The 26,258-nt window shown below is 36.2% G+C and overlaps 9 protein-coding genes, 1 long non-coding RNA gene and 2 other non-coding genes across 13 annotated transcripts; 5 read left to right on the top strand and 7 right to left on the bottom strand.

The window, feature by feature from the left end:
• Nucleotides 1–145: 145 nt before the first annotated feature.
• On the bottom strand, nucleotides 146–779 carry AT3G08315. Its single transcript, NR_141428.1, has one exon. It is a non-coding gene; the product is annotated as an other RNA (long non-coding RNA).
• A 605-nt stretch (nucleotides 780–1,384) lies between these two features.
• Nucleotides 1,385–1,642, bottom strand: SK6 (SKP1-like 6; the record flags this gene model as incomplete). Its single annotated transcript, NM_115166.1, has 1 exon — nucleotides 1,385–1,642. One exon carries the CDS (start codon nucleotides 1,640–1,642, stop codon nucleotides 1,385–1,387), a length of 258 nt encoding a protein of 85 aa, NP_566978.1.
• A 391-nt stretch (nucleotides 1,643–2,033) lies between these two features.
• On the bottom strand, nucleotides 2,034–2,724 carry AT3G53050 (D-galactoside/L-rhamnose binding SUEL lectin protein; the record flags this gene model as incomplete). Its single annotated transcript, NM_115165.2, has 2 exons — nucleotides 2,034–2,297; nucleotides 2,374–2,724. The coding sequence occupies 2 exons, from the start codon at nucleotides 2,722–2,724 to the stop codon at nucleotides 2,220–2,222; spliced, it is 429 nt and encodes a 142-aa protein (NP_190873.1). The 3' UTR covers nucleotides 2,034–2,219.
• Nucleotides 2,725–5,310: 2,586 nt separating this feature from the next.
• On the top strand, nucleotides 5,311–7,179 carry AT3G53040 (late embryogenesis abundant protein, putative / LEA protein). The gene is made up of 3 exons (NM_115164.3): nucleotides 5,311–6,389; nucleotides 6,469–6,626; nucleotides 6,717–7,179. Exons 1-3 carry the CDS (start codon nucleotides 5,403–5,405, stop codon nucleotides 7,009–7,011), a joined length of 1,440 nt encoding a protein of 479 aa, NP_190872.1. The 5' UTR covers nucleotides 5,311–5,402; the 3' UTR covers nucleotides 7,012–7,179.
• Nucleotides 7,180–7,254: 75 nt separating this feature from the next.
• Nucleotides 7,255–9,613, bottom strand: SRPK4 (ser/arg-rich protein kinase 4). The gene is made up of 4 exons (NM_115163.5): nucleotides 9,202–9,613; nucleotides 8,159–9,091; nucleotides 7,955–8,002; nucleotides 7,255–7,859 (listed from the first exon to the last, which is right to left on the bottom strand). The coding sequence occupies exons 1-4, from the start codon at nucleotides 9,394–9,396 to the stop codon at nucleotides 7,446–7,448; spliced, it is 1,590 nt and encodes a 529-aa protein (NP_566977.1). The 5' UTR covers nucleotides 9,397–9,613; the 3' UTR covers nucleotides 7,255–7,445.
• Nucleotides 9,614–9,782: 169 nt separating this feature from the next.
• Nucleotides 9,783–11,320, top strand: STV1 (Ribosomal protein L24e family protein). Its single transcript, NM_115162.4, has 5 exons — nucleotides 9,783–9,906; nucleotides 10,285–10,360; nucleotides 10,458–10,559; nucleotides 10,664–10,812; nucleotides 10,906–11,320. Exons 1-5 carry the CDS (start codon nucleotides 9,896–9,898, stop codon nucleotides 11,057–11,059), a joined length of 492 nt encoding a protein of 163 aa, NP_190870.1. The 5' UTR covers nucleotides 9,783–9,895; the 3' UTR covers nucleotides 11,060–11,320.
• A 772-nt stretch (nucleotides 11,321–12,092) lies between these two features.
• MIR851 lies at nucleotides 12,093–12,276 on the top strand. The gene has a single exon (NR_141685.1). It is a non-coding gene; the product is annotated as a microRNA ath-MIR851 precursor (primary transcript).
• Nucleotides 12,277–12,394: 118 nt separating this feature from the next.
• MIR771 lies at nucleotides 12,395–12,507 on the top strand. Its single transcript, NR_141684.1, has one exon. It is a non-coding gene; the product is annotated as a microRNA ath-MIR771 precursor (primary transcript).
• Nucleotides 12,508–13,683: 1,176 nt separating this feature from the next.
• Nucleotides 13,684–15,320, top strand: AT3G53010 (carbohydrate esterase, putative (DUF303)). Its single transcript, NM_115161.4, has 2 exons — nucleotides 13,684–14,485; nucleotides 14,918–15,320. Exons 1-2 carry the CDS (start codon nucleotides 13,880–13,882, stop codon nucleotides 15,203–15,205), a joined length of 894 nt encoding a protein of 297 aa, NP_190869.3. The 5' UTR covers nucleotides 13,684–13,879; the 3' UTR covers nucleotides 15,206–15,320.
• A 352-nt stretch (nucleotides 15,321–15,672) lies between these two features.
• Nucleotides 15,673–17,898, bottom strand: PP2-A15 (phloem protein 2-A15). Its single transcript, NM_115160.3, has 3 exons — nucleotides 17,219–17,898; nucleotides 16,957–17,075; nucleotides 15,673–16,478 (listed from the first exon to the last, which is right to left on the bottom strand). The coding sequence occupies exons 1-3, from the start codon at nucleotides 17,528–17,530 to the stop codon at nucleotides 16,007–16,009; spliced, it is 903 nt and encodes a 300-aa protein (NP_190868.1). The 5' UTR covers nucleotides 17,531–17,898; the 3' UTR covers nucleotides 15,673–16,006.
• Nucleotides 17,899–19,292: 1,394 nt separating this feature from the next.
• AT3G52990 (Pyruvate kinase family protein) lies at nucleotides 19,293–23,097 on the bottom strand. Of its 2 annotated transcripts, NM_115159.5 has the most exons (16): nucleotides 22,694–23,097; nucleotides 22,466–22,562; nucleotides 22,276–22,373; nucleotides 22,026–22,181; nucleotides 21,843–21,920; nucleotides 21,637–21,768; nucleotides 21,447–21,527; nucleotides 21,252–21,323; nucleotides 21,078–21,167; nucleotides 20,846–20,990; nucleotides 20,627–20,715; nucleotides 20,393–20,488; nucleotides 20,215–20,282; nucleotides 20,022–20,121; nucleotides 19,877–19,936; nucleotides 19,293–19,723 (listed from the first exon to the last, which is right to left on the bottom strand). In NM_115159.5, the coding sequence occupies exons 1-16, from the start codon at nucleotides 22,760–22,762 to the stop codon at nucleotides 19,571–19,573; spliced, it is 1,584 nt and encodes a 527-aa protein (NP_566976.1). In that variant the 5' UTR covers nucleotides 22,763–23,097; the 3' UTR covers nucleotides 19,293–19,570. The 2 variants fall into 2 exon arrangements, with proteins under 2 accessions (NP_566976.1, NP_001078275.1); NM_001084806.1 differs by having other exon boundaries at nucleotides 19,300–19,723; nucleotides 22,466–22,928.
• A 1,748-nt stretch (nucleotides 23,098–24,845) lies between these two features.
• On the bottom strand, nucleotides 24,846–26,148 carry AT3G52980 (Zinc finger (CCCH-type) family protein / RNA recognition motif (RRM)-containing protein; the record flags this gene model as incomplete). Its single annotated transcript, NM_115158.1, has 3 exons — nucleotides 24,846–25,179; nucleotides 25,274–25,532; nucleotides 25,596–26,148. 3 exons carry the CDS (start codon nucleotides 26,146–26,148, stop codon nucleotides 24,846–24,848), a joined length of 1,146 nt encoding a protein of 381 aa, NP_190866.1.
• Nucleotides 26,149–26,258: the final 110 nt, after the last annotated feature.

The raw sequence follows: 26,258 nt of genomic DNA, 5'->3' as shown, positions 1-26,258 counted from the left end.
TACTTGATAAACAAAAAAAAAAGAAGAAGAAGACAAAATTTGTTACAAGAATCACTAATTCTTTAAGTAACTTTTTTCTTACAAGTACCGGAAACAACGAATCTAAGTGCCGGTCCTTTACAATGGGTTGGACCAAACATCTCGTCTGTCACTGGAAACCAACATTCTTCTTTTCCAAGTCAATTCTGCGTAAGTAATAACAATAGATAACAATAATAAGATATGATGTATTAGTACTCATTTCAAACAGATAATTCATATATATACGTTTAGTTAAACCTTTTTGACGAGCCTCAAAGTAGCGGGTGCGCCGCAGTTTCCACGTTTAAGCGTGTTATTCTTACAGTCACCAGTGGGTTGGCCATAGTCGGCGAATTTTATCTCAGAGATAACATATCCTTCACCACAAAAGATGGGCGATAGATCGACGCTAGGCGCCGGATGATCAATGCATATTGGCAGTTGATTCGGTCGATATTCTCTTGGATTTAAACGATAAGAACCGTTGATGATATTCCTTGTATAAAAACAAGACACATAAGAAACGGATAAAAGAAGAAGCAAAACGATGAAGCCATGACGATGAAGAGAATGTGTAGTTTCCATTTTTATTCTAGTTTTTCGTTCCCTTCTAAATCAGAAGGGTGTTGAAAAATGCTAAGATGGTTTAGTACGTGTAGTTAAGTATAAATATGTAATGTTTTGATATTGATATATATGATAATATTAGTAATTAAAGTTTCTTAGAGATGCGAATTTGTGTGCGGATGTGGCTGCGAAGTTTTCTATAATTAGGTTTATCATATTCCTACGAGAATATTAAAACAACTGTTTTTATTTCGCAAAGAGAACAACAAATTTTCACACTATCTATTTTAGAATGTTCAATCTTGACAATTTGCATTTATTGCTTGATTATTAATTATGATACAAGTATAGAATATCAAAATTCAAGTGTCATATAATTAGTTTCGGATTAGTAAACTTCAATTACCATAAGAAAAAAAAAAGGAAGGATTTGACTTCACATATATTCAAGAATTGCTTCAAAAACAAAAACATCAATCTTCAGATTTGGTTAGCATATACTAAAATCCAACAATAGATCGTCTCTAGGGTAAAGATACAACAAACATTGGTTTACTTATGCATCAAGAAACCAAAAGAAAAGAAACAACAGAACAAACAAGAAATAGACGAAGTAATCATCTAACATCGCATCAAGAAAACCGAAAACACTAAAGAAGAAAGAACTTTGAAGATCCACTTTCATTCAAAAGCCCATTGATTCACCTTGCGGATCTCAGCTTCTCCCTCTGCTGTGAAATCGTTCTCGATATTGAAGTATGAGCGAATCTCGCCTGGAGTTTTGCCTGAGAGCAAATCAGCGACAGTTTGAAAATGTGAGATCAAGAAGGCTTTGGATATTGAGATAATTCGCAGCCATCATAACATCAAAGAGAATCGATTGTTCCATCTTCTTCATGAATTCAGCGTCCCACTTCTTTAGATCTTCTTCTTTGCTCTCAACGACGTGCTTCTTGCAATACTCGATCACCAATAAGAGTATCTTGCTTGTCACGTTTGGAAGAGGGATTCCATTATCGGCACAATCGTCTTCTGCCATACCCTTTATCATCATCGGAGCTTGTCAACACGATTATCTTCTTCGACATGGTTACTTCGTTATGGGGCGATTTTACTCTCTTAGCAATTTGATGAAAAAGATGGAAGAATAATGAAGTAACCAAGTTATGAACTTATGTGCTCGTTTATTTATAAGCCCTAATTGTCAGAGTCGGTGGGATATGCATTTTCAGATTGGGACCAAAACTTACAACGGGCCCCAATTTTGCAATGTGGCCCCAAAACTTGATCAGATTTGGATTAAAGTGTGTCAAAAGAGGAAAAAGAATGGAATTGGTTGGTGTTTTATGTGATTTGTTGTGATTCTCACTTAAAAGATTTGGTACGTGTCAGTCTTCACATTTTTTGAGGAGAAAAATATTGAGTAACCTATAAACAGTTCGATAAAATATGGCAAAGATGATTGATATTGTATGGCACATACACATTTGGGGTTTGCAACAAAGAGAAAAAATGTAACAAACGTGTAAAGTAGGAAACAAAAGCTTGACTAGGTCGATTACATAAAGAAACTTTAACTTGGAAAACAAGAAAAAAACTAAGTTTTCTACAAGTAGCGTCAATAACGAGACTTAAGCTCCCTTGCAGTGGCTCGGACCAAAAATCTTGTCTGGAACAAACAACTTACACTTCTCTTTCCTAAGACATTTCTGCACAAACAAACGATAATAATTAATAAGAACACTATTTGAAAGAAAATTTGTATTTTTGATTGATTTTGTATACCTTGTTGACGATATTTAAGGTATTGCTTGCACCGCAATTACCGCGTTTAAATTTCCCACAACTACCAGTGGATTGGCCATAGTCGGCGTAAGTGATCTTTGAAATAACATATCCTTGTTCGCAATCGAAATCCAATGCGATTGGTTTACCATCCTTAGCCTCTTTATGAGTCGCGCACATTGTGTATTCCGCTGACTCACTAAGAGAGGAATTAATGGAGCTAGAGAGACTACGTTTCTCGTCTCCGTGAAAAGAAACGTCTATCTTTGAAGCGAAACTAAACACGAAGGAAAGAAACAGAACAACAAGCAAAATAAAGCCATGAAGACAACGGCAATGTGAGTCTCCCATTTTGTTGTTGGTGTTGTGTTCTCACTAATAATCAAAAGGAATATGAGAATGAGGACTAGGCTATTTATGGATAATTTTTATATACATTTGAGTTATAATGTGAATGTGGTCGTGAAGTTTTCTCTCCATTTCTCACTCTCCTTCTTCTTGGCTTTTGGGGGAGTTAATGAATAACAATCCTTTTGACTTTTCTACGATTACTTAATAACAGGTTTGCATTTTCAGTAGCAAAAATAAGTAAATATCATTGATTTTTAAATTGTTTCCTAAATAATAGGTTATAGGTTATAGTTAATCACATAAGACTTTTTTAGTTTTGTACAATTTTTGTGACTAACTATTTTATAAATTATTTTGCATAACTTTTTATATTTTAGATATAAGTTATTATTTGAAAATTTATTTCATTCCTATAAATTACATTTTTTCATTTTGCTTAGGGGTTTATAAACTCTAGGTTGGTGCCACATCGAAGCATGACTTGCTCTTATAGGTCTAGTTGTTGAACTATCACCGCAACATTTGATAAACAATATTAGGAACATGTATGAAAAATCTGTAACTATGGCAAGTATCAAAAAGTTTTTGACAAAACAAGTTCTTGTTCTAGAAAAACTTGTCCATACTCATGAAAACTCAAACAAATCTGTCTCAAAAGTTCCGAAAACTATGTAAGTGTCATTTTTAAATCTTGTCTTCTTACAAATTTCATTTATTTTTAACTAATCATACTTATAAACGAATTCTTATAGGATATACCTGCATTCAAAATCAAGGATTTGGTATATAAGAGAGACAAACAAGTGAGAGAAGAAGAGTTTATCTAACTTGTCAACGACGGCCCTCTACTTGTTGTGATAGATACTTATGAAAGCTTAAAGGAATGTAAAGATGTAAGTGGTATTTGTAGTTGGTATAATTCATTTTTAAACATATTACAACTGATTTCATATCTTGTAAATTTTGAATATGACAAAATCTATCATGGTCAAACAAATCGAAAAAACACAAGCACATGTGGCCATGTAGTCTTAATGACTGGTTTCGACACAACTCTGGAAGGTGTCAACTACTGGAAAATTCAGAATTCTTGGGGTACAAAATATGGGCATAACGGTTTTGGCAAAATTATAAGGAAGTCCAGCCAGTGAAACAACAAACAATCTATGTTTCTCAAAATCATTCAGCTGTTGGTTTGATATTGAGACTCTCTCTTCTATATGTTTGCTAAATAACTTAAGGCTTCCTTTTTCTAGGTTTAGTTGCGAGTAGATTTTGAAAAACAAAAGATGCATGAATGGTATTAAGCGCTGAGCTTTACTGATAGACAATACTAATTTGGTTAATCTTATACTATTTATTTGGGGAGTACATCGTAAGTTATAATTTTGAAAGTATAACAAATATCATTAGGATGCCATTTAAAAACTTAATAATATAACAAAATTATTCCACTAACTAAACTCGCACGTCATGGATCAGAAATCGGGTTTACAAATATTTACAAAGATTACACAAATATTTAAAAACAACATTAACTATTTAGTTAGCAAATGGTGGTAGAAAAACGACAGTTTGTTAAATCATGGACAAACGGTAATCTAAAAAAAAAAAAAAAACAAATCTGTAGCTCATGACTTTTTCGATTGGACAGATGAAGATAAACGATATGGACCATATGGGTAGCAGAAGCTAAGCTTATTAGAAGCTAAAGATGAGACTCGTCAACAGAAAGCGAAAATTAAGATGCTTAAAGAATCTCTAAAGATCATAAATATATAAGATGTGAGTAGTGTGAACAATACGTTAATGAATAAATACGAGTAAGAAAGAAACTATAATTTCAAAATGAAGTTATGGCAATTAATGAGAAGAAAAAATGCTTCGTCGACAATTTATCGTGTTGTTTTGGAAAGGTTACGAGACTGGAAATTGAAGTGGATTCAAAAATAGTGACTGGTTTATAAGATAGCGATCATTAATTTTCATCCACTGTCATCTTTGATACGTTTTTGCGATAATTTTATATCAAAAGATTAGATAATGCACATAACTCATGTGTATAAAAAGTTAAATCGATAACTATGTGTTTTCATTTATATATGTTGGATTTTTATTCGTTTGAGTCTATTTCCGAACTTGTTCATTTGATTTTGTTCTTAAATACCGATGAAGCTACTTATCCAGGAGATGTTGGACTGCAGTTTATTTTCTTACTTTTTTCCAATAAATTGGAGACAATAATGGTCTCTTCCATAGCCTTCGACCAAAAACAAGAAAGAAAGAAACAAGAAACGCCCAATTTTTAATACTCGTACTACACAATTTAGAAGTAAGGGAGCCGACCACAATTGCTTCCTTACACGTTAAGTCCAAGCTCTCTCGATGCATGAAAATCCCACGTGGCATGGTTCCTCAATAGAACGATCTTCTTAGATACGTGTCGGGCGAAATGATATTTGGAAGATAAGTTGGAAAATAAGAAAAATGCGTACCAGAACACACGTGGCAGGTTTTGCTTTATCAAAGTCATGACGTGGCATCTCATTGGAACCAAAAACTTGCTATAAAAACAACAAGCAGCTCTAAATGCTTCATTAACACGACGAGTATTCGGCAAAGTTTAAAGAATCCATCTTAAATCTTTACTTGGAAGCCAAGCAAACAAGAAACAAATCATGGCATCAGGACAACGGGAGGCAGAGAGGTCCGCCAAGGCCGAGAGAGCTGAGGCTGCAGCGAGTCTAGCGGCTGAAGATTTGAAAGATATCAACAAAGGTGATGTGACGTACAAATTAACGGAGAGGACAACGACGACCGAGCCTGAGAGGCCTGGCCTGATAGGCTCGGTGATGAAGGCGGTGCAAGGAACTAAAGACGCAGTCATCGGTAAAAGTCATGATACGGCTGAGTCAACGAGGGAGGGAGCCGATATTGCATCGGAGAAGGCAGCGGGGATGAGAGACACCACCGGAGAGGTTAGAGACAGTACTGCGCAGAAGACTAAGGAAACTGCAGATTACACGGCCGATAAGGCAAGAGAAGCTAAAGATAAGACTGCGGACAAGACTAAGGAAACCGCAGATTACGCGGCAGAGAAGGCAAGAGAAGCTAAAGATAGAACGGCAGACAAGACTAAGGAAACGGCAGAATACACGGCGGAGAAGGCAAGAGAAGCTAAAGATAAAACGGCGGATAAGTTGGGTGAATATAAAGATTACACGGCAGAGAAGGCAAAGGAAGCCAAAGACACGACGGCGGAGAAGCTGGGTGAGTACAAAGACTACACGGTGGATAAGGCGAAAGAAGCTAAGGATAAGACGGCAGAGAAAGCAAAGGAAACCGCGGAATACACCTCGGATAAGGCGAGGGAAACAAAAGATAAGACAGCTGAGAAAGTGGGCGAATATAAAGACTACACGGCGGAGAAAGCAAAGGAAACTGCGGATAAGGCGAGGGAAGCAAAAGATAAGACAGCTGAGAAAGTGGGAGAATATAGAGACTACACGGCAGAGAAGGCGACAGAAACGAAAGATGCAGGTGTGAGTAAGATCGGAGAACTGAAGGATAGTGCAGTGGACACTGCTAAAAGAGCTATGGGTTTCTTGTCGGGCAAGACAGAGGAAACCAAACAAAAAGCCGTTGAGACCAAAGACACGGCCAAGGTAATATAACTAGCAGAGTATTCAATGTGTTTATATATGCTTTGTTGGCTATTATATGATGTTCGTCCTTAATTAATAGGAAAAGATGGACGAGGCGGGAGAAGAAGCAAGGCGGAAGATGGAAGAGATGAGACTTGAGGGCAAAAAACTTGACGAGGATGCTTCTAGAAAGACACAACAGAGTACCGAATCTGCTGCTGACAAAGCTCACGAGACTAAAGATTCCGTAGCCCAAAGGTATATGACATGATGTCCTGAAAGCGATTTAACCCAATGGTCGGAATTAGTGGATGTGTTGATAATAGTTGTTGGAATTATTGTTTGCAGAGGTGAAGAAGGGAAGGGAAGTATAATGGGTGCGTTGGGGAACATGACTGGAGCTATAAAGAGCAAGCTGACTGGTGCTACGACGCCCTCTGATGAGGAGACGCGCGCGTCGGCCCATGGAGACGAGAGCACAGGGAAGACAGTTGTGGCGGTTGACGTGAAAGATACTAGGCCTGGATACGTGGCGACGGTACTGAAAGAGGCGGATCAGATGACCGGTCAAACTTTCAATGACGTTGGAGAGATCGATGACGAGGAGAAAGTGAGAATCGTCGTGGGAGAGAAAAAGCTGTAGTAAAATTAGAACTATACGTTTTGTGGTTTTCTGTAAAACGATGATAACAAGTTTTTCGTTTCTCTCTGTTATGTTATGTCTTTGTTCAATCTTGACTTGTAATAAAACTACTTCTGGTTTGCATATTCGATTTTGATTTTCGTTGTTGTGAATAATAATTCTACTTAATGGCGTTATAACACTAGCACTAAACCGGAAACTGGACTTGCACACAGATTTAGGAACAAAGAAGCAGTCAGGAGTCGGAAACAGAGTCGGTGGTTTTATAAGATCATATTACTAAAAATCAAATATATGGTAAATGTGAATAATTGGTATTGGATTCGTAGAAGTACACAAACAAGATACCACTCTGCGTATATGAAAATGTTCTTTCTATTAAACAGCTTGAGTGGTACACAGATCTCAGATATCGAACAGACATATCTCAGGAGTCAAATTGCTAGCTTAAGAGTGGAGGAGCTTTGGCTCATACCTGGTTTAGAGTCTAAGGATGATATAACAACGTTTCCCATTTTAACTTCCACAGCTTCTTGCTCCTCATTCTCCCTCTTGTTCTTCTCTGTATCGAGCTTATCTGAATTTTCGTCTTTAAGCGAAGGTTTTATAGAGCGGGGACCAGAGTTGATCCAAGGATGTAACAGACACTGAGCTGCAGTTGGTCGTTTCTCTGGGACGAAATCAAGAATCGAAACAAGAAAATCACTCAGGTCATTTGCATCTTGCTCACTGAACTCGTACTTCTCGGTCAGCACTTTGTTCATGGGCCAGAAACGCAGTCTTCTGATGTGTCGAAGATCACCATGCCTGTTAAAGAAATCTCTGGAGTAGCGGCCACCCAATGCTATCTGCAAAACACAACAGAGAAAGTGTTGGGAATTATGAATCATCGAAATAAATTTCTTAGTAAAATGATAAACCTATCTGCTGATGATTCTATTACCTTGCGTGGCATCATCCCAAGAAGCTCCATCATCAGAGCCAAGTGATCCTGTTAACAGAAAAGCCAATTAGATTTCCAAACTCCCACAATAGAAAATTGAAGCAAATCCACGCTAAGATCCCACAAAACAAGAGAAGAGAAAGCCAAAATATGTAAAAACCACAAATGCACACAGCCAAAAGACAGCAGGGAACTTAAGCATACCTCATCTCTATCATAATTGTCGCCACTATGGGGATCAAATAGCACATCTCCAGTGACAAGTTCAAAACATATGCACGCGAATGACCAGAGATCTGCAGATGTAGAGTATTTAGATCCAAGGATTACTTCTGGACACCTATACTGTCTCGTTTGAATGTCGCTTGTGAACTGTTTGTATGTCCAACACGCATTACCAAAGTCAACAAGTTTACACTTGAGGTCAGCAGATGCCACAAGGTGCCTTCGACTTGATCGACTCCCTTTCTTACCACCCTGCTTTCCTTTCTCGCTACCATCTAATTCAATTGCGTCAGAAGTAGAAGGACAATCTTCTTCAACCGATTTTTCTGCAGCACATTGTTTTCCATTAACCGGTGATCCCACTCCACGAACTTTATCAGATTCCGTATTGCCCTTATTCTCTGCATGTCCCTGAGCCGAAAGCTTTGCCTTTCTATGACTTCCTGTTTTTTGATTCTTGACAAAATCACCATTGGAGTCAACAACTGTATTATCCTTATCAGTGGGGAGAACAAGAGGAGCTCCAGACTTCCTCGGATCTTTAGACGGATCAATAGTTGACGGTAACAAAACATTCTCAGGCTTCAAATCAGTATGTATAATCGAAAGCTGTTTATGCAAGTAGTCTAAACCAACCAACATATGATAACAAATCTCCTTAACCATAGGAATAGGTAAGCCACGGTAATCAGAATACTTAATCAACGTTAACAGATTATCTCCCAAATACTCAAAAACCATACATACATGCTGACCATTCGGACCTGAGTGTTTGAAATGATCCAAAAGCTTCACAACACATTTGGTATCATCAGTGTCTCCCTCTGCAATCTGTTGCAATATTGTTATCTCATCCATGGCTGCTTCAGTATAATGCTGAGCACTCTTTTGCACCTTCAAAGCCACATATCTCTGTACATTCGATATACGAGTAAGAAAATCACACAAACAAAGCAACGAAAAATTAATCTCTAAAGCATTTCAAGCAATTCGTGTGGCGAGAGAGAGAGATAGATGCGTACAGAGGATTGAGTATCCCAGGAGAGCCAAACAGTAGAGAAATGGCCCCAACCGAGTTTGCTCTGGACAACGTACCGGCCGGTTTTGAATGAGTCACCGATCCGAACGGCGTGGTAACCGCCGCGTCGGTAATCTTCTGTACCTTCGTCCTCCGACGTGTATTCACCACCGTCGCTGTTCCACTTCTCCGCCTCCATATTCAGTAAATCTAGACGCAACGCGAGACAAACTAAGCTCTCTACTCTTGGAATATCCGGCGACGATTCAATCCAATTTTGTGGATCTCTCTCTCTTTTGATTTGATTTTTTCTGGAAGCTTGTGCAGAGAGAGAGCTTAGCTACTTGTTCAAACTTTCATCTACCTTTTACGAAACGTCACCGTTTTTTAGGTCCATTGACAAGTTTCCTCTACCGTCGTCGGCTATGGGAAAAAATCAAAAAATTATTGGAGGAGAGCTGACGTCATCACTACAAAAATATATGGGCTAATAAAATTATGGGCCTATTTGTGATGGGCCTATTTAGTGGGCTTAAAGTGTGGGCCAGAATAATATATATAGACGAAAATGGCATTGGGTGAAATGTGAAGTCTCTTATATATAAGTATCGAGAGAATTAGGGTTTTCTAGTCTAGTGTTTCCGGGAGCAGCCTGAGCAGGAGGAAGAAGACGAAGAAGAAGAGGAGCAGCTACTACCATGGTTCTCAAGTAATCAAATCTCACCTCTCTCTCTCTCTCTGTATCTGTTCCTGTGTTGAATCTATTAACATCGCCTAGTGATAATGATTCATGATTTCACACTATCGGAAGGATCGATTCACTGAAATTGACTCTTGTTTCAATCGGAATTTATGATATGTTTTGCTTTACCGTTAGCTAAGCTGGGTAATTTCATGGTCTCTGTGTAGCTGGATCTGGTTCTAAGTAATAAAAGTATGATACTTCGTTAATATCTGTGATTAGTCTGTATTTGGTATATGGATGATTCATTTCTATCATGTAGACTGAGATTTTTCAGTGTCAAAGATCATTTGGTTGTCATTTCTAGTTGCAATGTCTCATTTGTTTATTATCTATGAAATACAGGACGGAGCTTTGTCGTTTCAGTGGACAGAAGATTTACCCAGGAAGAGGAATTAGGTTTATCCGATCTGATTCTCAGGTTGGTTCTTTTATGAATCTTCAGCTAATCAAATTGATTTGTTTATACTTTGCAAATGTTTTGGTTTTAGTCTTTTAATGGTTTGTATTGTTTTCAGGTTTTCTTGTTTCTTAACTCAAAATGTAAGAGGTACTTCCATAACAAGTTGAAGCCATCCAAGCTTGCATGGACTGCCATGTACAGAAAGCAACACAAGAAGGTAAAAAAAAAACTCAGTAATTTGGATCTGTTTTGTTGTTTGTACTTTGTTTTTTTTCATTGATCCTGATTTGTTAACATTCTAAAACTCTGTTTCTTTTATAGGATGCAGCACAAGAGGCTGTGAAGAGAAGGAGACGTGCCACCAAGAAGCCATACTCAAGGTCCATTGTTGGTGCTACCTTGGAAGTAATTCAGAAGAAGAGAGCTGAGAAGCCTGAAGTTCGTGATGCAGCCAGGGAAGCTGCTCTGCGGTTAGTTTTCTCCCTCTGTCAAATCATCCAACTAGGATTAAAATAGTTATATTTGACTTAATAAATGTATTGTGATGATGATTCAACAAACAGTGAGATCAAGGAAAGAATCAAAAAGACCAAAGATGAAAAGAAGGCTAAGAAGGTGGAATTTGCTTCTAAGCAACAGAAGGTCAAGGCTAATTTCCCCAAAGCTGCTGCTGCATCCAAGGGTCCTAAGGTGGGAGGTGGTGGTGGCAAACGCTGAAGAGCTTAAAGCCATCTTTTCTCACTCTGCGTCTTTTCTGCTAGTAGCTACTTTTAGTAGTTGATGTTCATTTCTGAATATTTGCAAAACATAAACCTTGTTATTTCGTTTTTGTCTCTCACTTTTGCTACTCTTATAATATCAGACTTGAGAATTTTGCTGCTTATGAACTTTATTTCACTGCTCTCTCTTGTCCTCCTATCATTAAAATCAGAAGAGTTTGTGTTCCTATAATAACTCTTTTTAAAACATTGTTTACTATCTTGCTACGCAATCTCATATCACCCGGTTGTGTTCAATAGCCGATTCTAATTGCAACTACTGAGCTAACAGCAACCTTGGTTATGTATCTTATGCTCTTTTGCTAAAATCGATTTAAGGATTGTTGTGAACATGTGACAACTTCAATTGTTACGGATTGCATCAGAACTGAAATTGCATTGTAAGGAACACCATGAATATTGGTTGATTTTTTCACACTGTTCAGTTAATTCATTTCAACAAGATTTATGTTGTTGGTCAATAACTTTAGCAATAAATTTACTTGTGGAAAATTTTCACGGGGCCAAAACATAACATATGTGGTTGGAGAAATATTTCGTTCATGCATGATCCTTGTCCCCCAAAAAGCCATACTCGCTTAAGTACATTTCGATACATTCGAGATATGATAGAAAACTGTTGTCCCTTTTGTTCGATTCTATTGTATTGTATAATAAAACTAAGCTAAGTTTTTAAAATTTTGGATAATGGGTGCTAATTTTTACTAAAACTTTGGGAATGTTTATAGTTTGTGTATAAGTATGAAATCCATATAATCTGTTGAAACAAAAACGTTTCCTAAGTTTATTTTTTATTTACTGATTTATGAGTTTTAACTTTATAAAATAAAATTATATAATTTAAAACCGAAGCGATTTTCTTTGGCTTAGGTTATATTACGAAATGGGCATGTGAAACACTATATAATGGAAGGAGGTAAGAAGAAGAAAATGATAACTCTACCACATTACCACCATTCTTACACCTTCCTTTTTCTTTCTTTTCCTTTTCGTTTGATTTTGGAAAGCAAGGGACTGTCGTCTCGGTTCGCGATCCACAAGTAATCTTTTGTGGAGATTATGAAAACAATCATCACGAGAGGCTACGTGTGGGTGGCAAACAAAGACGACAATCCCTATTCCAGTTCCATCAGAACTTGAAATATCATGTGAACTCTTGTGTCCCAACAGACACTTTACTACGGTGATGAAACTTGTTTGTTGTTAAGTGGGCATAGAGAACCAACCGGCCTCAATAAGTGTTAAGGTCATAGAAAAACGTAGACTGATCATCTAAATTCGTCATGAGCCTCTGTGGTAGCCCTCACAATGATCTCAATAGAGTGCATGCCACGATCTTGTAAAGACGTAGATGAGGGCTCCTCAGGTGTTCATGTCGAATGTTAGATGATGTATGTTAAAGTTTCTTACAACTCTACATCGTTAACACTTTAATCATAAATTGATATGCAGGTTTTCTGATTTGGAGAGGAGAGCTGTTTCATTGAGAGTTTTTAACTGTCTCCATGGTCAAGATAAGTAAGTCACATATTTGGCAATTATTGATCTCGATAAGTTCTGTCCCTAGCTAGAATCAAGAATGGGATCTTATATGTGGCTATCCAAACTCATAATTCATAATGATTTTGGTTAAAGAGTATTCGTCAAGCCAAAATATTAGCCTCACAATTTTAATTTTGATTGTTGGCTATTATTATGCTTCTGCTGAGTTTTGTCAGGTTTTGGTAAAAATAAACTAAAAGTCAGAAACCGCAATTGCAACATCTATAGGTATATAATATATTAGTAATAACCTCCTTTTTATTTTGATCGGTATATTTTTTGGCCATGATTCTTGGCTGTTACGTGCAAATGTAAAATGCAAGCTTGTTTGCTTTGGTACAATGTGTACTGTGTTCCACTTCTATTGTTCCTTGTGAAACAAAGAGCTCAAAACGTTTCTTGAATAGCCTTTTCTTCCTCTTTATTCAGTAGAAGTCATGTGTAATGTATAGAACTTGGTGCGAGTTGTTATGTCCAAATAAAAATTCCTTGGTTTGCTCAAAAAAAACAAAAAACAAATTAAAGCATATTTGGCCTACTCTATTTGCAGCTCTATACACTCTCTCGGAGTTTGTAAGTGATTTGGAAATGTTCTATGTTTTCCTTTAAGCCCAAAAATAGGGAAGGCCAAAAACTCACTCTGATTCTTTGGTAAAACTCATGGGAATATACCTAGTATAATTGAAAAAGTAAAAACTAATGATAAGAAAGCACTAATTAAGTAAGGAAAGAAAATGTATCCTATACGAAAATGAAGTATAAAAATAAAAAGCAAAAAAGAAACAAAGAGTGAAGAACTCATCACTCACTTGCCCACGCCGTCTTGCATATTCGCTCATCATGATCTTATTCCTCTCTTTTTTTTTTGGCTATTAATTACTTTTTTTTTTCTGATCCAAACACCTCCAAAATTTTGCAAAACATGACCTTTAAGAAATTAAAGAAATGAATCATTGATGGTTTGTACATGTGGCGAGACAGAATATAGTCCTTTTTATATTTAATCATGTTGTGTTGTGTATGACAAGGTTTTTTGAGTCTATTGACTAATAATACCAAACCAATTATTATTCTTTCTGTAAAAAGATAAACAAGGATTTTTGAAGTGAATAGAAAGAAAGAGACAAAACAAGAAGAAAACATTATTCTGTCTTGCATCTTACTTCGACTCTGATTTGGATCTCAATCTCAATCTTCAAGTTTACTCATCAAAACAATGACAAAGATCTTCTACTACTTCTTCATCATCATTTTTCTTCAATCTCCACCGCATCTTCAATCCCAAACCATCACAAGGAACATCAGCATTTTCATCTTGGCCGGGCAAAGCAACATGGCGGGTCGAGGCGGTGTTTATAACGACACTGCCACAAACACCACCGTGTGGGACGGTGTAATTCCGCCAGAATGCCGATCAAACCCTTCGATCCTCCGTCTCACGAGTAAACTCGAGTGGAAAGAGGCTAAAGAGCCACTTCACGTTGACATTGACATTAATAAGACTAATGGTGTTGGACCGGGGATGCCCTTTGCTAACCGGGTGGTTAACCGGTTTGGTCAGGTGGGTTTGGTTCCGTGCTCTATCGGTGGGACTAAACTAAGCCAATGGCAAAAAGGTGAGTTTCTTTACGAGGAGACGGTGAAGAGGGCTAAAGCGGCGATGGCTAGTGGTGGTGGTGGCTCGTACCGGGCGGTTTTGTGGTATCAGGGTGAGTCTGATACGGTTGATATGGTCGATGCTTCGGTATATAAGAAGAGACTAGTGAAGTTTTTCAGTGATCTTCGAAATGATTTACAACACCCAAATCTTCCTATTATCCAGGTACGTTGCCTAAATACGTAAAATAACAGAATAATTTCACAGATCTTTATAATTTTGTTGAATGTTGATTATGTTAGTGATTCTGCAAGTGTAGTAACCAAAAAGTGTCATTCCACGGTTTTAAAATAAAATAAAACTTTGATGGGTAATTTTCGGAAAATAAAAAGACAAAATACATGCAAAATAAAAGTAAAGAATACATAAGCATGGATTTAACGTATTTAATGCATATTTGTTTAAGTTTAGCTTCCACATGATTCGTGATTAGTCATTGTTTTAATCCAGGCTGTAGCTAAATATATCGTACCAATCCAAGCTTACAGGGTGTTTCAAAATTGACATTTTTGGTCTTTACTTCAAAATTTTAGAAAGAATATGATATATAGTTACATTCTTCTAATATCTTTTTTGTTCTGACCTAAACAACAAAAGGTGGCTCTAGCGACAGGAGCAGGACCATATCTTGACGCGGTGAGAAAAGCTCAACTGAAGACTGATCTTGAGAACGTGTATTGCGTTGACGCCAGAGGCCTACCTCTTGAACCGGACGGTTTGCATCTGACCACTTCCTCTCAGGTCCAGCTCGGTCACATGATAGCCGAGAGTTTCTTGGCTATTCCAAATTCAGCTCGACCATCACTCTACATGCATTTTTTCTCCTTGTTCTGTTCCCTTTATGTTTCTTTAAATATTTTTGGAACTATCTTTCATTTTCTTTAGCATTTTTTAATATTCTTTTCTCTTTTTTTTTTCTTGGATTCGTTATGATGTTCAAATTATTCTAGAGAAGAATCTTAAGTTTTGGATCACTTCATGAATTAAACTAAATTTATCTTTTGGTTTTGTTCATCTTTTTATATTAAGTATAGATTATACACAAAAAGAAAATATAGAAAATATCGTTAAGTTTTGGTTCACTTCATGAATTAAATGTAGATTACACACAAAATGAAAATATCTTTAGTATAGTGTATATTGACATCTTATCAGATAATATTGAAAATATCTTGTATTCATATATCTATTTTTCTGATAGTATAGTTTTTTTTTATATTTCAAGCATCTGAATATTTGGATAAGTTTGATTAAAAAAATTAGAATTAAATAATTCTATCCAATCTTATGCATACTATCTTTGATTGGGTAATAGATATGATAAAAAAAATAAAAATAAAAATAAAATGCACCACAAAAATAATTGGAATTTGTCAGACACAAAATAATTTAGATAATCTTGGTTGGATACAGATAGTCACAGAAACATGGGTATACACAAAAAGAAAATGTCCTCTCGCCTAAAATATGTAACAAAATGAGTATGAAAATAAAAAACTCGATGAAATGCACAATAATAAAATGAAATTTGACTCGATGTACCCTAATTTTGGGAACCAGTAAAATTGACGACAAAATCACTAATAAGAAATGAAAATTAAACCATCAGTCATTGATATTATACCTTGAAAGAATCAAAACGATTTTGGTGTTTTGGTGTGTGATCTTCTTTCTTTCTTTCTTTCTTCAAGCTTCTTTCAAAACAGCTTTCCTTTTGTGTTCTTTCACATCACCAATTGGGTTTATGAAGACTGAATCAACACATAACCCTCCTTTCGAGTGCGTGCAGTCAATCTGTTTCATCGACCATTGGATTTCTGTCGATGGTTCTGATCCATTTACTATGAATTCTCCAACCCTATACTCGATCCAGTAACCGCGTTTGTGTTTTCCAAGTGCTTCGTTTCTCTCTACGTCGTCCAAGTAATATTCACATGATGCTTCTTGACCATCAGAAGTCGAAAGCGAAAACCTTACCGGCTTTAGATCCCAACCATGAGTGAGTTCAAAGTGGCACACACGTCTCCCTAGCCTTTTTGTGAATCTCCCTAGATGGATTCTGAATGATAGAGAGTATACACCAGGTGGGAGATGGAATCTCACTGTTCCATCAACTTCAAACCACCAAATCTGCTGTAAGTAGGCTACAACATGGAACCTATTCAATGGATAATTAAAAAAGGATTTTACTTTTTGTTCCATAATCAAAAACATAAAGAAGCCGTTTGATGTTTTATGGTATAAAGCAGTCTCACACATAACCTCCTGATTCAGAAATATGTACTGTCGAGAAGAATCATAACTACAATAACAACTCAAATCCATAATCATAAAGATTAGGCAAGAACATTCATTGCCTATTAAGCTATTCATCAAAACTCAAAAGCCGAGTCAGCAAAAGAAAACAAGCAACTAATCAAACAATAACCCTCACACAAATTCTCAAGTCTTATTCTTTTATATACTTAAGACATAAATTGTTCAAGAAAGACCTAAGAAACAGCGTATCAACAGCTCATGAGTTAAAGGCAAATGACATAATCACAAACCAAGTATTGCAATGATCTTGACACCTACTAGTTGATCTTCTAAAATTCAATTTGAGATTCAAATCAAGCAGCGTTAGTGTATAGTACCTAGATTCTTCCGTTGGAATCCAGTTCCAATATCTCCGGTCTTCAATTCCAGTAATAGACATTCCTCTAGCAGAAATCGCCATACAAACTCGTCCTGTAACTCTATCAATCCATACTTCCTGGAAACAAAAACACAGAGAGTTCAACTACCAACAGAGAAAATTCATCCAAACCAAAATCAAAAACTCAGAAACTAAACCCTAATTCCCAAATCCAATACATCAAAATCACAATTCAATCCTCATAACTTCCAAGCAAATACCTTATTATCATCATCAAAAGGAATTGGACGAGAAAGCACAGCGAAGATATCTTTCTTCGAGAGACTATGATACCTCTCCGGCGGCAATAAATCAAGCAGATCCTGATAATTCTCCGGAAGCTTCTTTTCCCAAACAGAATCCGAAGAAGCCGCACCACGAAAAGAACGATTCAATCCAGCCAGATTGCAAATCTCCGGTGGAGTCAGATACATAAACACACAAGCGACACAACTTTCCGGTATATCGCCGAGACCAGGTCCCATAGCCAAACCATTCGTCCCGTCGTTTAGATTCGACAAGGACGAACCCATACCTCTCTCTTTATCTCACAAACCTCGCTCTCGTTTTCTAATAGTTGACCGAAGTTACGCAAACACACAGAGCTTTGTGCACGTATAGTCATAAAAACACGTGTAATCGATGAATCTAGATAGCCATGGCGGCGAAGAAGATACTTATGAAGCTTTCTATAAATGTAATTGCTCTCTTTCTCAGTGGTGAATTTTGTTCTCGGAAAATCTTTTGACGAGAAACGGAGAAAGTGAGGGAAAGAGATGATATTAAAAAGAAGAAGAAAATGAAAAATGGTGACGTGTGAAAGGCAAGATCCAACGAAGGTTATAGATGACACGTGGCGGCGCCGAACAATCGTGAAAAGTCCGTTTGATTTGGTGTAAAGCATTTTGGAAGAAATGTTTTAATTGTATATCAGTCCAAAATAAGATTCTTCCAAAATATGTATTCTTTTTAATTTATACGTGTAACAATGGTGATGTTGTAACTCTGAATCCATTACCGTTAATAATCACTCGTCTGATTTAATAAAATAGTTTAAACAAGTTTACTCTCATCAAATCTACTAAACATTTTTAAACAAAATTACAATGGTGAATTCTTAGTGAAAACAAAACCAATGTTTTGTCTGATTAATAACTTGGCTAGCAACTTTGTAACAATCTTTACGATCTTCATTAGTCCTACTGCAGCAACTTTTTTAAGAACCCGTATTTTTCTCAACTTTTTATTCGAGTTGTAATTTATGTGGTAACTAGTCTCTTATTAGTTGTATATATACATGTAGATATTGAGATATTCTCAAGCAATAATCTTTTCATGTAGGGTCTTTTTTGTTAGTTTTTTGTGATATATATTTACACCATGTGATCAATATTGGGATTGAAGAGATCAAACATAAATGTATAGACTGAGACAATTTGCTTGCTTTTAATCAGAATTTGCATCGAGTTGTTGTAATATTTGGGAGCATCGTTATCACTCCGACAGGGGGATTGTTTATGGATGGGAGAGTTAGGGAAACAAATCAAAGAGAAGTCAAAAGAAAAAACGTCATAATTATATTATGGATTCATCATTCATAAATCATAACTCATGATCGAGCGTGAATGACTGACTATCTTTTCTCTAGAGAAAAAGACTAATCGGGGAAAAGATCTTAATTCAGTGGCAAACTAATCATAGAAATGTGTTGGTCCCCAAACTTAATTAAGCATGCAAGACTAAATGAAAACCTACCATATAAATTGAAACACAACTAAAAATAAAAATTGATATAAGATAATAAGACTATTTAGGTGGTGTACAACGAATTGTGTTGTTTAAATAGTGTTTATTTGGTCATATATTAAATCACACATAACAAATAATAACCATTGGACTGACGACGTAATCACAAACAAATACCTCTACATTAGTACATAGTTGATGAAGAAAACCCTAATAAGTAAACGAATTAAAGAAAAACGGTAATGGTGTATAAGGTCAAAGTTTAATACAACTTAGCGAACCAAAATGACTCTTGTATCATGTCATTCAGAATTTCAGAATATAAAGAGTTTGTTGTAACTCTACTATGGTTTTTTCTTATGTTTTGTCTTGCCTTTACTTTTTATTTTTTTTGTCCAAAGATATTTTCAGAACCAAATTCTGTAAAATAAATGAAAAATAATTATCAACCACCAATTTTTTCTATTTTAATTTCATTTGACGACAAAAAAACAGAAAATAAAACAATAATTAATTTTGAAAAATGATATTTGTTTGCAAGAGAGAAGAGAAAACAGTCAAATAGGATAGAATTTTGTAATAGAACGAAAAAATAGGGAATGTAACAGCTTATTATAAAATTGCTAGGCATTGTATACTTTTATCATATGCGTACATTTGAAGGTAATCAAATATAGCTGAAACCTTAGAGACATCAAATCTCCTAAGTATACAAAAAGAAACCAGAAGTCCCGGAGATAATATTTTCACTCCGGCATTGGGAGTTATCATCAATTCAAGGCAACCCAAAATGCAGCCAATTATATAATGTTTTTGCGAGGCAAAAGTTAATCCTCAAGCTCAATGATCTTAACCACAGATGCATCACCAACTTTCTGACACACCACTACTCTGTCATGCGACTTGATTACTCCAGCATGCTTCCCATGGTCTAGAGCAACCTTCAGGACTGACTCGTTTGTCGCACTTGTAGATTCCGCCTTAAGAATTAGCAAAATTTCATTAAAACACTTAAAGAGATGATATTGGCTCTAAGACACTAGTCTTGGAAATGATACAAGTGTTGAGACCGTTTGTTTCTCAAATTGAGAGGAAGTTGTAATATACAATAGAAGAAAGATAACAAGACTTACAGGGTGACGAGGGTCAGCAAGCATAGGGAAGAGGCCTCTGACAATAAGTGACTGCCTCGCCTGATAAGAGACACACACGTTGACCTTGTAAGAGATTGGCGTGAATGTAATCTCTAAACTTGAGAGACCAGTGGGGAAAACATACCTCAAAAGCTCCACTAAAGCTCCATTTCAGTTGATTTGTCTTAACCCGGGGAATGACAACAGAAATAACCGGCATCGTTGGCCTGTATTTGGCAATCAATCTGCATGGGAGATCAAAGGAATAACAATTCATTAGACAAATATGATTAGATCAAAGGAACATAACAGTTTAAGCCAAAAGGAATTATATGAACCTGGCTGCTCTTCCAGAAGAGGTGAAGCATATAATTACGGATGCCTTAACCTTAATGGCTGCCCGTACCTGATCAAGTGTGTATTAACCCAGATTAGAGATTGTGATAGCAATTTGCGTCTTAATAGCAGAAATTATAATCCTTTCTTATGTCTCTGCAGCACAGAAGATAGACTTACAGCTGAAGAAGCAATCGATTCCAAGTGAGTCATTGGTTCTCCAACATACTTGACAGTCTTCTTAAAGTACAAATCTTGATTGAAAACCTTTTCTGCCTACGAACAGGTAAAGAAATTGTATAAGAGCAGATCGGATGACAAGCCACAACTAGGTTCCACATAGTTGCAAGATGTGTGGGGATTTAAAGACGCAAGCAATGAAACCATACTAAAGAAATATATCATAAAGCCTACCTCAGCACAGATCCTACCAACAGTTGATATTGTCTCAACAGGGTACAATCCACGAAGGGTCTCAGCACCAAGAAGAATTGCATCACTTCCTGCAGGACAAAAAATGGAAGACGAAACCTCAAGTTATGACAATTTCCTTCCATCATTTCACAATACTAACCAAACCAAGTAGATTCTGCTATAAAATGTTAAAAGAAGTATATTCAAGGATAATCATACCATCTAAAACAGCATTAGCAACATCCGTGGCCTCAGCACGAGTTGGTCGCAAGTTGTCAGTCATACTGTCAACAACACGGGTAAGAACAGCTGGCTTTCCAGCCATGTTGCACTTGTAAAGAGCAGCCTTTTGAAACAAAAACACCTGCACCAGAACCCACCAAGTAAGTTATAAAAGAGTATAAATTTTGGTGCCGCACAAATTAATTTAGATGACTAACCACCAACATACCTTTTCCGGGGGTAAATCTATACCCAAATTCCCACGAGAAAGAATAATGCCATCAGCTTCTTGTAGAATCTCATCGAAGTGGGTTAGTCCCTAAATAAATAAATAAATTCAATGTCAGCAGCTTAAGAAAAAGGAAGATTACAGATACATAATAAATAAATGCATAGCACTTACCTCTACGTTCTCAATCTTAGCAAATATTTGTGTTTGAGAGAGGTCGCCCAACTTTTTAAGCATTTCACGGGTCTGTGTTATGAAACAAAAATTGGTTATTGTTCAGGCTTATCAGAAGCTCAGAATTAATAGTGCATACACTGATACACATAGAAGTATGACACAAGAACGGAAAGGCAGATTAATAATACAGACCTGGCGAACATCCTCAGCATGACGACAATAAGACAATGAGAGAAAATCGATTTTATTTTGAACTCCCCATGTGCTTATAACCTAGAAGATAACCAAATCAAAACAATCTGGTCAAACACTCTGATTAAAAATATATATTATAAAGGGAGGAAGTGAATCACCGAGATTTGGAGATTAGAAGAAAACTGACCTCCTTATCCTTCTCTGTAAGCGTTGGGAGATCAATGTGAACTTGAGAGGAGTGTAAAGTGAACAAAGAACCAGCCAGAGTAGCAGCATTCCTTGAAAGGCAAATGACATCATCTCCTTTAACTTCATCAACCTACACATATAAAAATCAAAACTTTAACATAGAGATACCACCAAATTCCCATTAGACAGCTTCATATATTTTACCTCGAGCCAAACTGAAGTTGTTTCACTACCAGTGAATAGGTATTGCCCAACGAAGATGGTGTCTCCTTTCTTCACTGCCTGAAAACATCAAACAAGAACACCCATCACACGTCTATATTAGTAAACAGTAAACCATTGTTTACATATATAATGTCATCTCATTATACAAAGGTCATAGAGAACCTTGGCAAGTCCATTGAAATTAATGGGAAGAACTTCAGAAGAAGCTTCTTGATCTTGATTCGGTGTCAAAGTTACAAGGCCATCAGCTTTCAAAGTAATAGCTTTCTCAGATTTGTTAATAACTTGTAGCTCAGGTCCAACAGTATCAAGCATAACCTGATCAAACGCAGAAGAAATCTCAAATCAAATACATATAGCACATAAAAAAAAGATCCATCAGATTAAAAAAATAAGAGAAGAGAAAACATACAGCACAAAGCTTCTTAGTGCTCCTCACAGCAACTTTCAAATTATCAAGTGTCTCCTGGTGATAATCAGCATCTCCCCACGAGAAATCAAATCGAGCCACTAAATGACAGAACATGAACAGTTATCAGTGAGACCGAACACAAATCAAGTTAGCAAACCCCAAAAAAAAAAGAGAAGTAAATCGTTAGTACCAGACATGCCGGCTTTGAGACAGCCGGAGAGAGCCTCGACGGATCGGGATTTAGGACCTAGAGTTCCGACGATCTTAGTCAATGCCGGGAAGAAACTCTGAGAAAATACATCAAAAAGAGATCAGAGAAACAACCTCAACAACAAAATCGAATCCATGCGAAATTGCAAATCGATGAAGAACTGGGATACTAAATTATCAAGCTGAGAGAGAGAGAGAGAGAGCTCACAGATTTGGAAGGCTCGAGGATTGAAGCCATCCTGATCGGCTCCTCGAGAAGAAGATGACTGGAATGCATCTTCGGTGACGGAAGTGGAGAGAGATCTCAGATGTTCGATAAACGGAGAGTGAAAATCCGACGGAAGAGGTTTGGTGGTGACCGTCGAATATGCTTCTTCAGTTCTTCTTCTTCTTCTTCTCCGAATAACAAACACCGTTCAATAATATCTCACGCAACGGAAGACAAATAAATAAATAAAAGTTGCTCACAACAACAACAACGACAAAAAAGAAAACAAGTCGACGCTTTTTTATTTTCTCTTTAACCTAAACATTCTCAATTTAATTCAAATTATACCCTATGTTGTTTTTCTTATTTTCTTAAACCCTAGTAATTTTCTCTTTTGATTTTTGTTACCATCACTAATGTAGAAAGTAAAAGCAATTTGTTATTTTATATAGGTTATGAATTTGTTTGAACATTTTCAATTTAAATTAATTTTTCTCTTTATTTATATCAATTTTTATTTATTGCCATATTTATATCCCTTTATTATTAAAAGGGAAATATAAATTAAAATTTTGTCTAATTTAGCCTCAATTTTTATTTCAATTTTGAATTTTGTTCTTTGCTATTCAAAATCATTAAGGGTAATTTGGTCTTAACAATCTCCTAAACTTTATATAATCCGATTCAATCTAAACCGTTCAATAAAATTAATTCCCTTTAATCTAAATCGTTCAACAAAAATAAAGAATCTATGTCATTTTTTAAATCAAAATATAATCACATTCCATCCTTAAAAACACTATATTCAATCACAAAATCAATAATCAATAATATCCAAATTATATATTACGATTTTTCACTAATCACTAGAAATTTATATTTATATGTTTAAAATATCATATTTATTCAAATATTTAGTATAAGAACCAAATAAACCGATTGTCCGCGGTAATCCGCGGGTTAAATCCTAGTTACTCAACATATGGCATGGTTATATATGTATAGAAATAATACATCTATAGTTGTTGCTAAATTTTGAACTTTAATCCAGATTTTATAAAATGGTGTTTATTTTTGTCAGCAAACAGAAAACAATTTAACAACCTCATATCTCATTTTAGTATTTAATTAGGTAATGAAATCCAAATTATACCTTAAATTAAAATCAAGTTAAAAAGAATGTAAGGACTGGAAACGAATTAAAACTATTGAAGTGTACAACCGTAAAAACTAGATCTGCAATAATCTAAATTTTAAAGGACTAAAATCGTAAACATCTCGTAGCCACGTGGATGATCTTTATTAACGTAGTTGATTTTTTATTTACCAGTTTGATTTCGTGGAGAAGGGGTAAAAGTAATCACCACGCGCATCTCTTTGCGCTTGTGCAAGCTTTTGGTCGGCTAAAGTGTTAATTGCTAGGAGGTGATATCCAAACGCTCACAATGCGCGGCAGATACATGTCTTCTGGTACGTAACTACGTATCGCATGTGTAATGGAACACGAGAAGAAGAATGAAATATAAATGGTGGCTCGCGTTAGATTTAATATCTATTTATACTGCTATAAAATTTTCCAGATTGTTGTCAATTCTTTCTATTAACAAATCTTGCTATTATTTTGTTCAGGTATATTTTCCAGATCAATTTTTTTTTTTGGTTTTATAACCTTAGAATTAACTACATTTCACAAGACACGATGAAATATTTTTTTGAATATTCATTTCTTTCATTGTTAGCGAAAAAATTATGTTTTCAATGTTATTCATCTCTTATTCATTGTACAATATATAAGTGTTCAACATTCATAAGTTTCTGATCATACAGACTATTCATCGTTGATATGGCGATATTTTCTTAAGTAGGCGAAACTACCCATACATTTTTCTAACATTGTTCGTAAAACTAGAAGGATTTGTCATATGATACAATGAAATATCAAAACGTTCAATAAGAGATAACTCATGCACCTTATGTTTCTTAACTTGCTCACCTGAAAACAGATCCTTTATATATGTTTTGTGTCTCACCCACTGTCATAAACCAAATAGTCTAAAAAACCTAACTCCATGGCCCATGCCATCCGACCAAACAGTCTAACCCCAAAGACAAAGACGATGATGTGATAACAGTTTTTGGAATTTCCTCGAACCTAATTATGCTCGGTAAGGCTTGACGAGAACACGTGCTCCGCATATGAAATGAGGATTGCTTTAGCAAGAATGCGTTTGACGGTTTCCATATAAACAAAAGTTACAAATCCATACATTCTCTTTTGTTGACATGGAATTCTTACATCTTCCACTGGTCCAACTTCAGAGAAGTAGTTTGAAACGTCATGTTCAGTGAAACTACTCTCTGCCGGAAATGTCAAGTAAACCTGCCTTGAACCAGCTAAGATTGCTCCATGTTCGCTTCTCTCTCCCGTATATTCCACAAACTTTGATACATCTTCAGCTAGTATAACTGAATGTTGTCCATGAGGCCTACAATTCAAACACCATTAAGCAAAACAATGCATAAACTACACTTCCTCGTATATTCATTTGTTAATATGTGTTACGTGACTAAGTAACTAACCTGTCGATGAGGCGGATGGTGTTCTTTAAGCGAGCAAGAAGCTTGGTGAGGCTAAAACCAGCTTTGCCATGTCTTTGTGACTCTGTGAGATATCCTTCAGCTTGAAGACTCCTACCATACTTCTCGTGGTACATCATTGGCAAAAATGCTATGGAAATTGGAGCACCTCTTCTTGATTTAAGCAGCTCAATGATCTCTCTTTCTAGCTTCTCAAGTGATCCAGGGGAAACAACATGCTCTTCGTCGCTTAGGTTGTTGTCTTTTGGATTAAACATCTGCGCAAAACTATCTTTCTACGGTATGATTTTTCCATGGAAATAACGACAGTTGTTGCCGTGTTTGCAGAATCCTTTGTTGAAGTAATGGCAGATTTTGAGAGGAAACTCTGGTAAACTCAGTGATCTTCGACTAGTTCTTAAAGACAAACTCTGTTTCTTCTGAGAGAAGAAACTAGTTGAGAATTCAGGACTGGTCACAGAATCCTCAAAATCCAAGAAGTACTGAACATTGTCTTTCAATGATGAATCCATATCGTTTGTATTCTCCCAAAAACTTGTTCCCATAGAGAGAACCGAAGGAGGAGAGGCAGAAACCAAAAGAGATTGGTTTGATGAACCGGATAATGATCCGAATTTACGGATTTGAATGTGATCAGAAGAAGGGATGTTATTGTAATGAGAGTTTTTAGCCAATTCACATTTAACACAGTTGATCATAGAACGCATCACCGAATCTGGACAGAATGCGAGACGTATCATGTCACGGTCGTTTTGATCTTGCATCAACAAGAGATAACCTATGATCTTCGATGCATTCTCTGGTTCAAGTTGATGGATTCTGTTGTGCACAACATTCATAGCTTCTGTGAAATTCATCTCTAACGTTTCACAACCCAAAAACACCCTACATAGCAAATCATTCAATTTTTTTAATTATTTCAACAAGGATAAGTCAAACTCCTATAAAGATAAATCATAAGTAACAT

This window comes from Arabidopsis thaliana, chromosome 3 (assembly GCF_000001735.4).
Source record: "Arabidopsis thaliana chromosome 3, partial sequence".
Classification (NCBI taxonomy): Eukaryota; Viridiplantae; Streptophyta; class Magnoliopsida; order Brassicales; family Brassicaceae; genus Arabidopsis; species Arabidopsis thaliana.
The sequence above is the reverse complement of the archived record's forward strand: the minus strand, read 5'-3'. Positions and strand labels throughout refer to the sequence as shown.

What these genes read in the sequence shown, in the direction of transcription:
- SRPK4 (NM_115163.5), bottom strand. Translation starts at nt 9,396, where the DNA reads ATGGAGGCGGAGAAGTGGAACAGCGACGGTGGTGAATACACGTCGGAG. An exon ending in ACAATTATGATAGAGATGAG is followed by an intron (nt 8,003 to 8,158) that starts GTATGCTTAAGT and finishes TTCTGTTAACAG; the next exon opens with GATCACTTGGCTCTGATGAT. An exon ending in TTGGGATGATGCCACGCAAG is followed by an intron (nt 7,860 to 7,954) that starts GTAATAGAATCA and finishes TGTGTTTTGCAG; the next exon opens with ATAGCATTGGGTGGCCGCTA.
- AT3G53010 (NM_115161.4), top strand. Translation starts at nt 13,880, where the DNA reads ATGACAAAGATCTTCTACTACTTCTTCATCATCATTTTTCTTCAATCT. An exon ending in CAAATCTTCCTATTATCCAG is followed by an intron (nt 14,486 to 14,917) that starts GTACGTTGCCTA and finishes AAACAACAAAAG; the next exon opens with GTGGCTCTAGCGACAGGAGC.
- STV1 (NM_115162.4), top strand. An exon ending in ACAGAAAGCAACACAAGAAG is followed by an intron (nt 10,560 to 10,663) that starts GTAAAAAAAAAA and finishes TTTCTTTTATAG; the next exon opens with GATGCAGCACAAGAGGCTGT. An exon ending in GCCAGGGAAGCTGCTCTGCG is followed by an intron (nt 10,813 to 10,905) that starts GTTAGTTTTCTC and finishes TTCAACAAACAG; the next exon opens with TGAGATCAAGGAAAGAATCA.
- PP2-A15 (NM_115160.3), bottom strand. Translation starts at nt 17,530, where the DNA reads ATGGGTTCGTCCTTGTCGAATCTAAACGACGGGACGAATGGTTTGGCT. An exon ending in CTTTTGATGATGATAATAAG is followed by an intron (nt 17,076 to 17,218) that starts GTATTTGCTTGG and finishes TTTTGTTTCCAG; the next exon opens with GAAGTATGGATTGATAGAGT. An exon ending in ATTCCAACGGAAGAATCTAG is followed by an intron (nt 16,479 to 16,956) that starts GTACTATACACT and finishes TCCATTGAATAG; the next exon opens with GTTCCATGTTGTAGCCTACT.
- AT3G53040 (NM_115164.3), top strand. Translation starts at nt 5,403, where the DNA reads ATGGCATCAGGACAACGGGAGGCAGAGAGGTCCGCCAAGGCCGAGAGA. An exon ending in AGACCAAAGACACGGCCAAG is followed by an intron (nt 6,390 to 6,468) that starts GTAATATAACTA and finishes CTTAATTAATAG; the next exon opens with GAAAAGATGGACGAGGCGGG. An exon ending in AAAGATTCCGTAGCCCAAAG is followed by an intron (nt 6,627 to 6,716) that starts GTATATGACATG and finishes TATTGTTTGCAG; the next exon opens with AGGTGAAGAAGGGAAGGGAA.
- AT3G52990 (NM_115159.5), bottom strand. Translation starts at nt 22,762, where the DNA reads ATGCATTCCAGTCATCTTCTTCTCGAGGAGCCGATCAGGATGGCTTCA. An exon ending in ATGCTGAGGATGTTCGCCAG is followed by an intron (nt 21,324 to 21,446) that starts GTCTGTATTATT and finishes TTCATAACACAG; the next exon opens with ACCCGTGAAATGCTTAAAAA. An exon ending in TTGCTGACCCTCGTCACCCT is followed by an intron (nt 19,724 to 19,876) that starts GTAAGTCTTGTT and finishes CTAATTCTTAAG; the next exon opens with GCGGAATCTACAAGTGCGAC.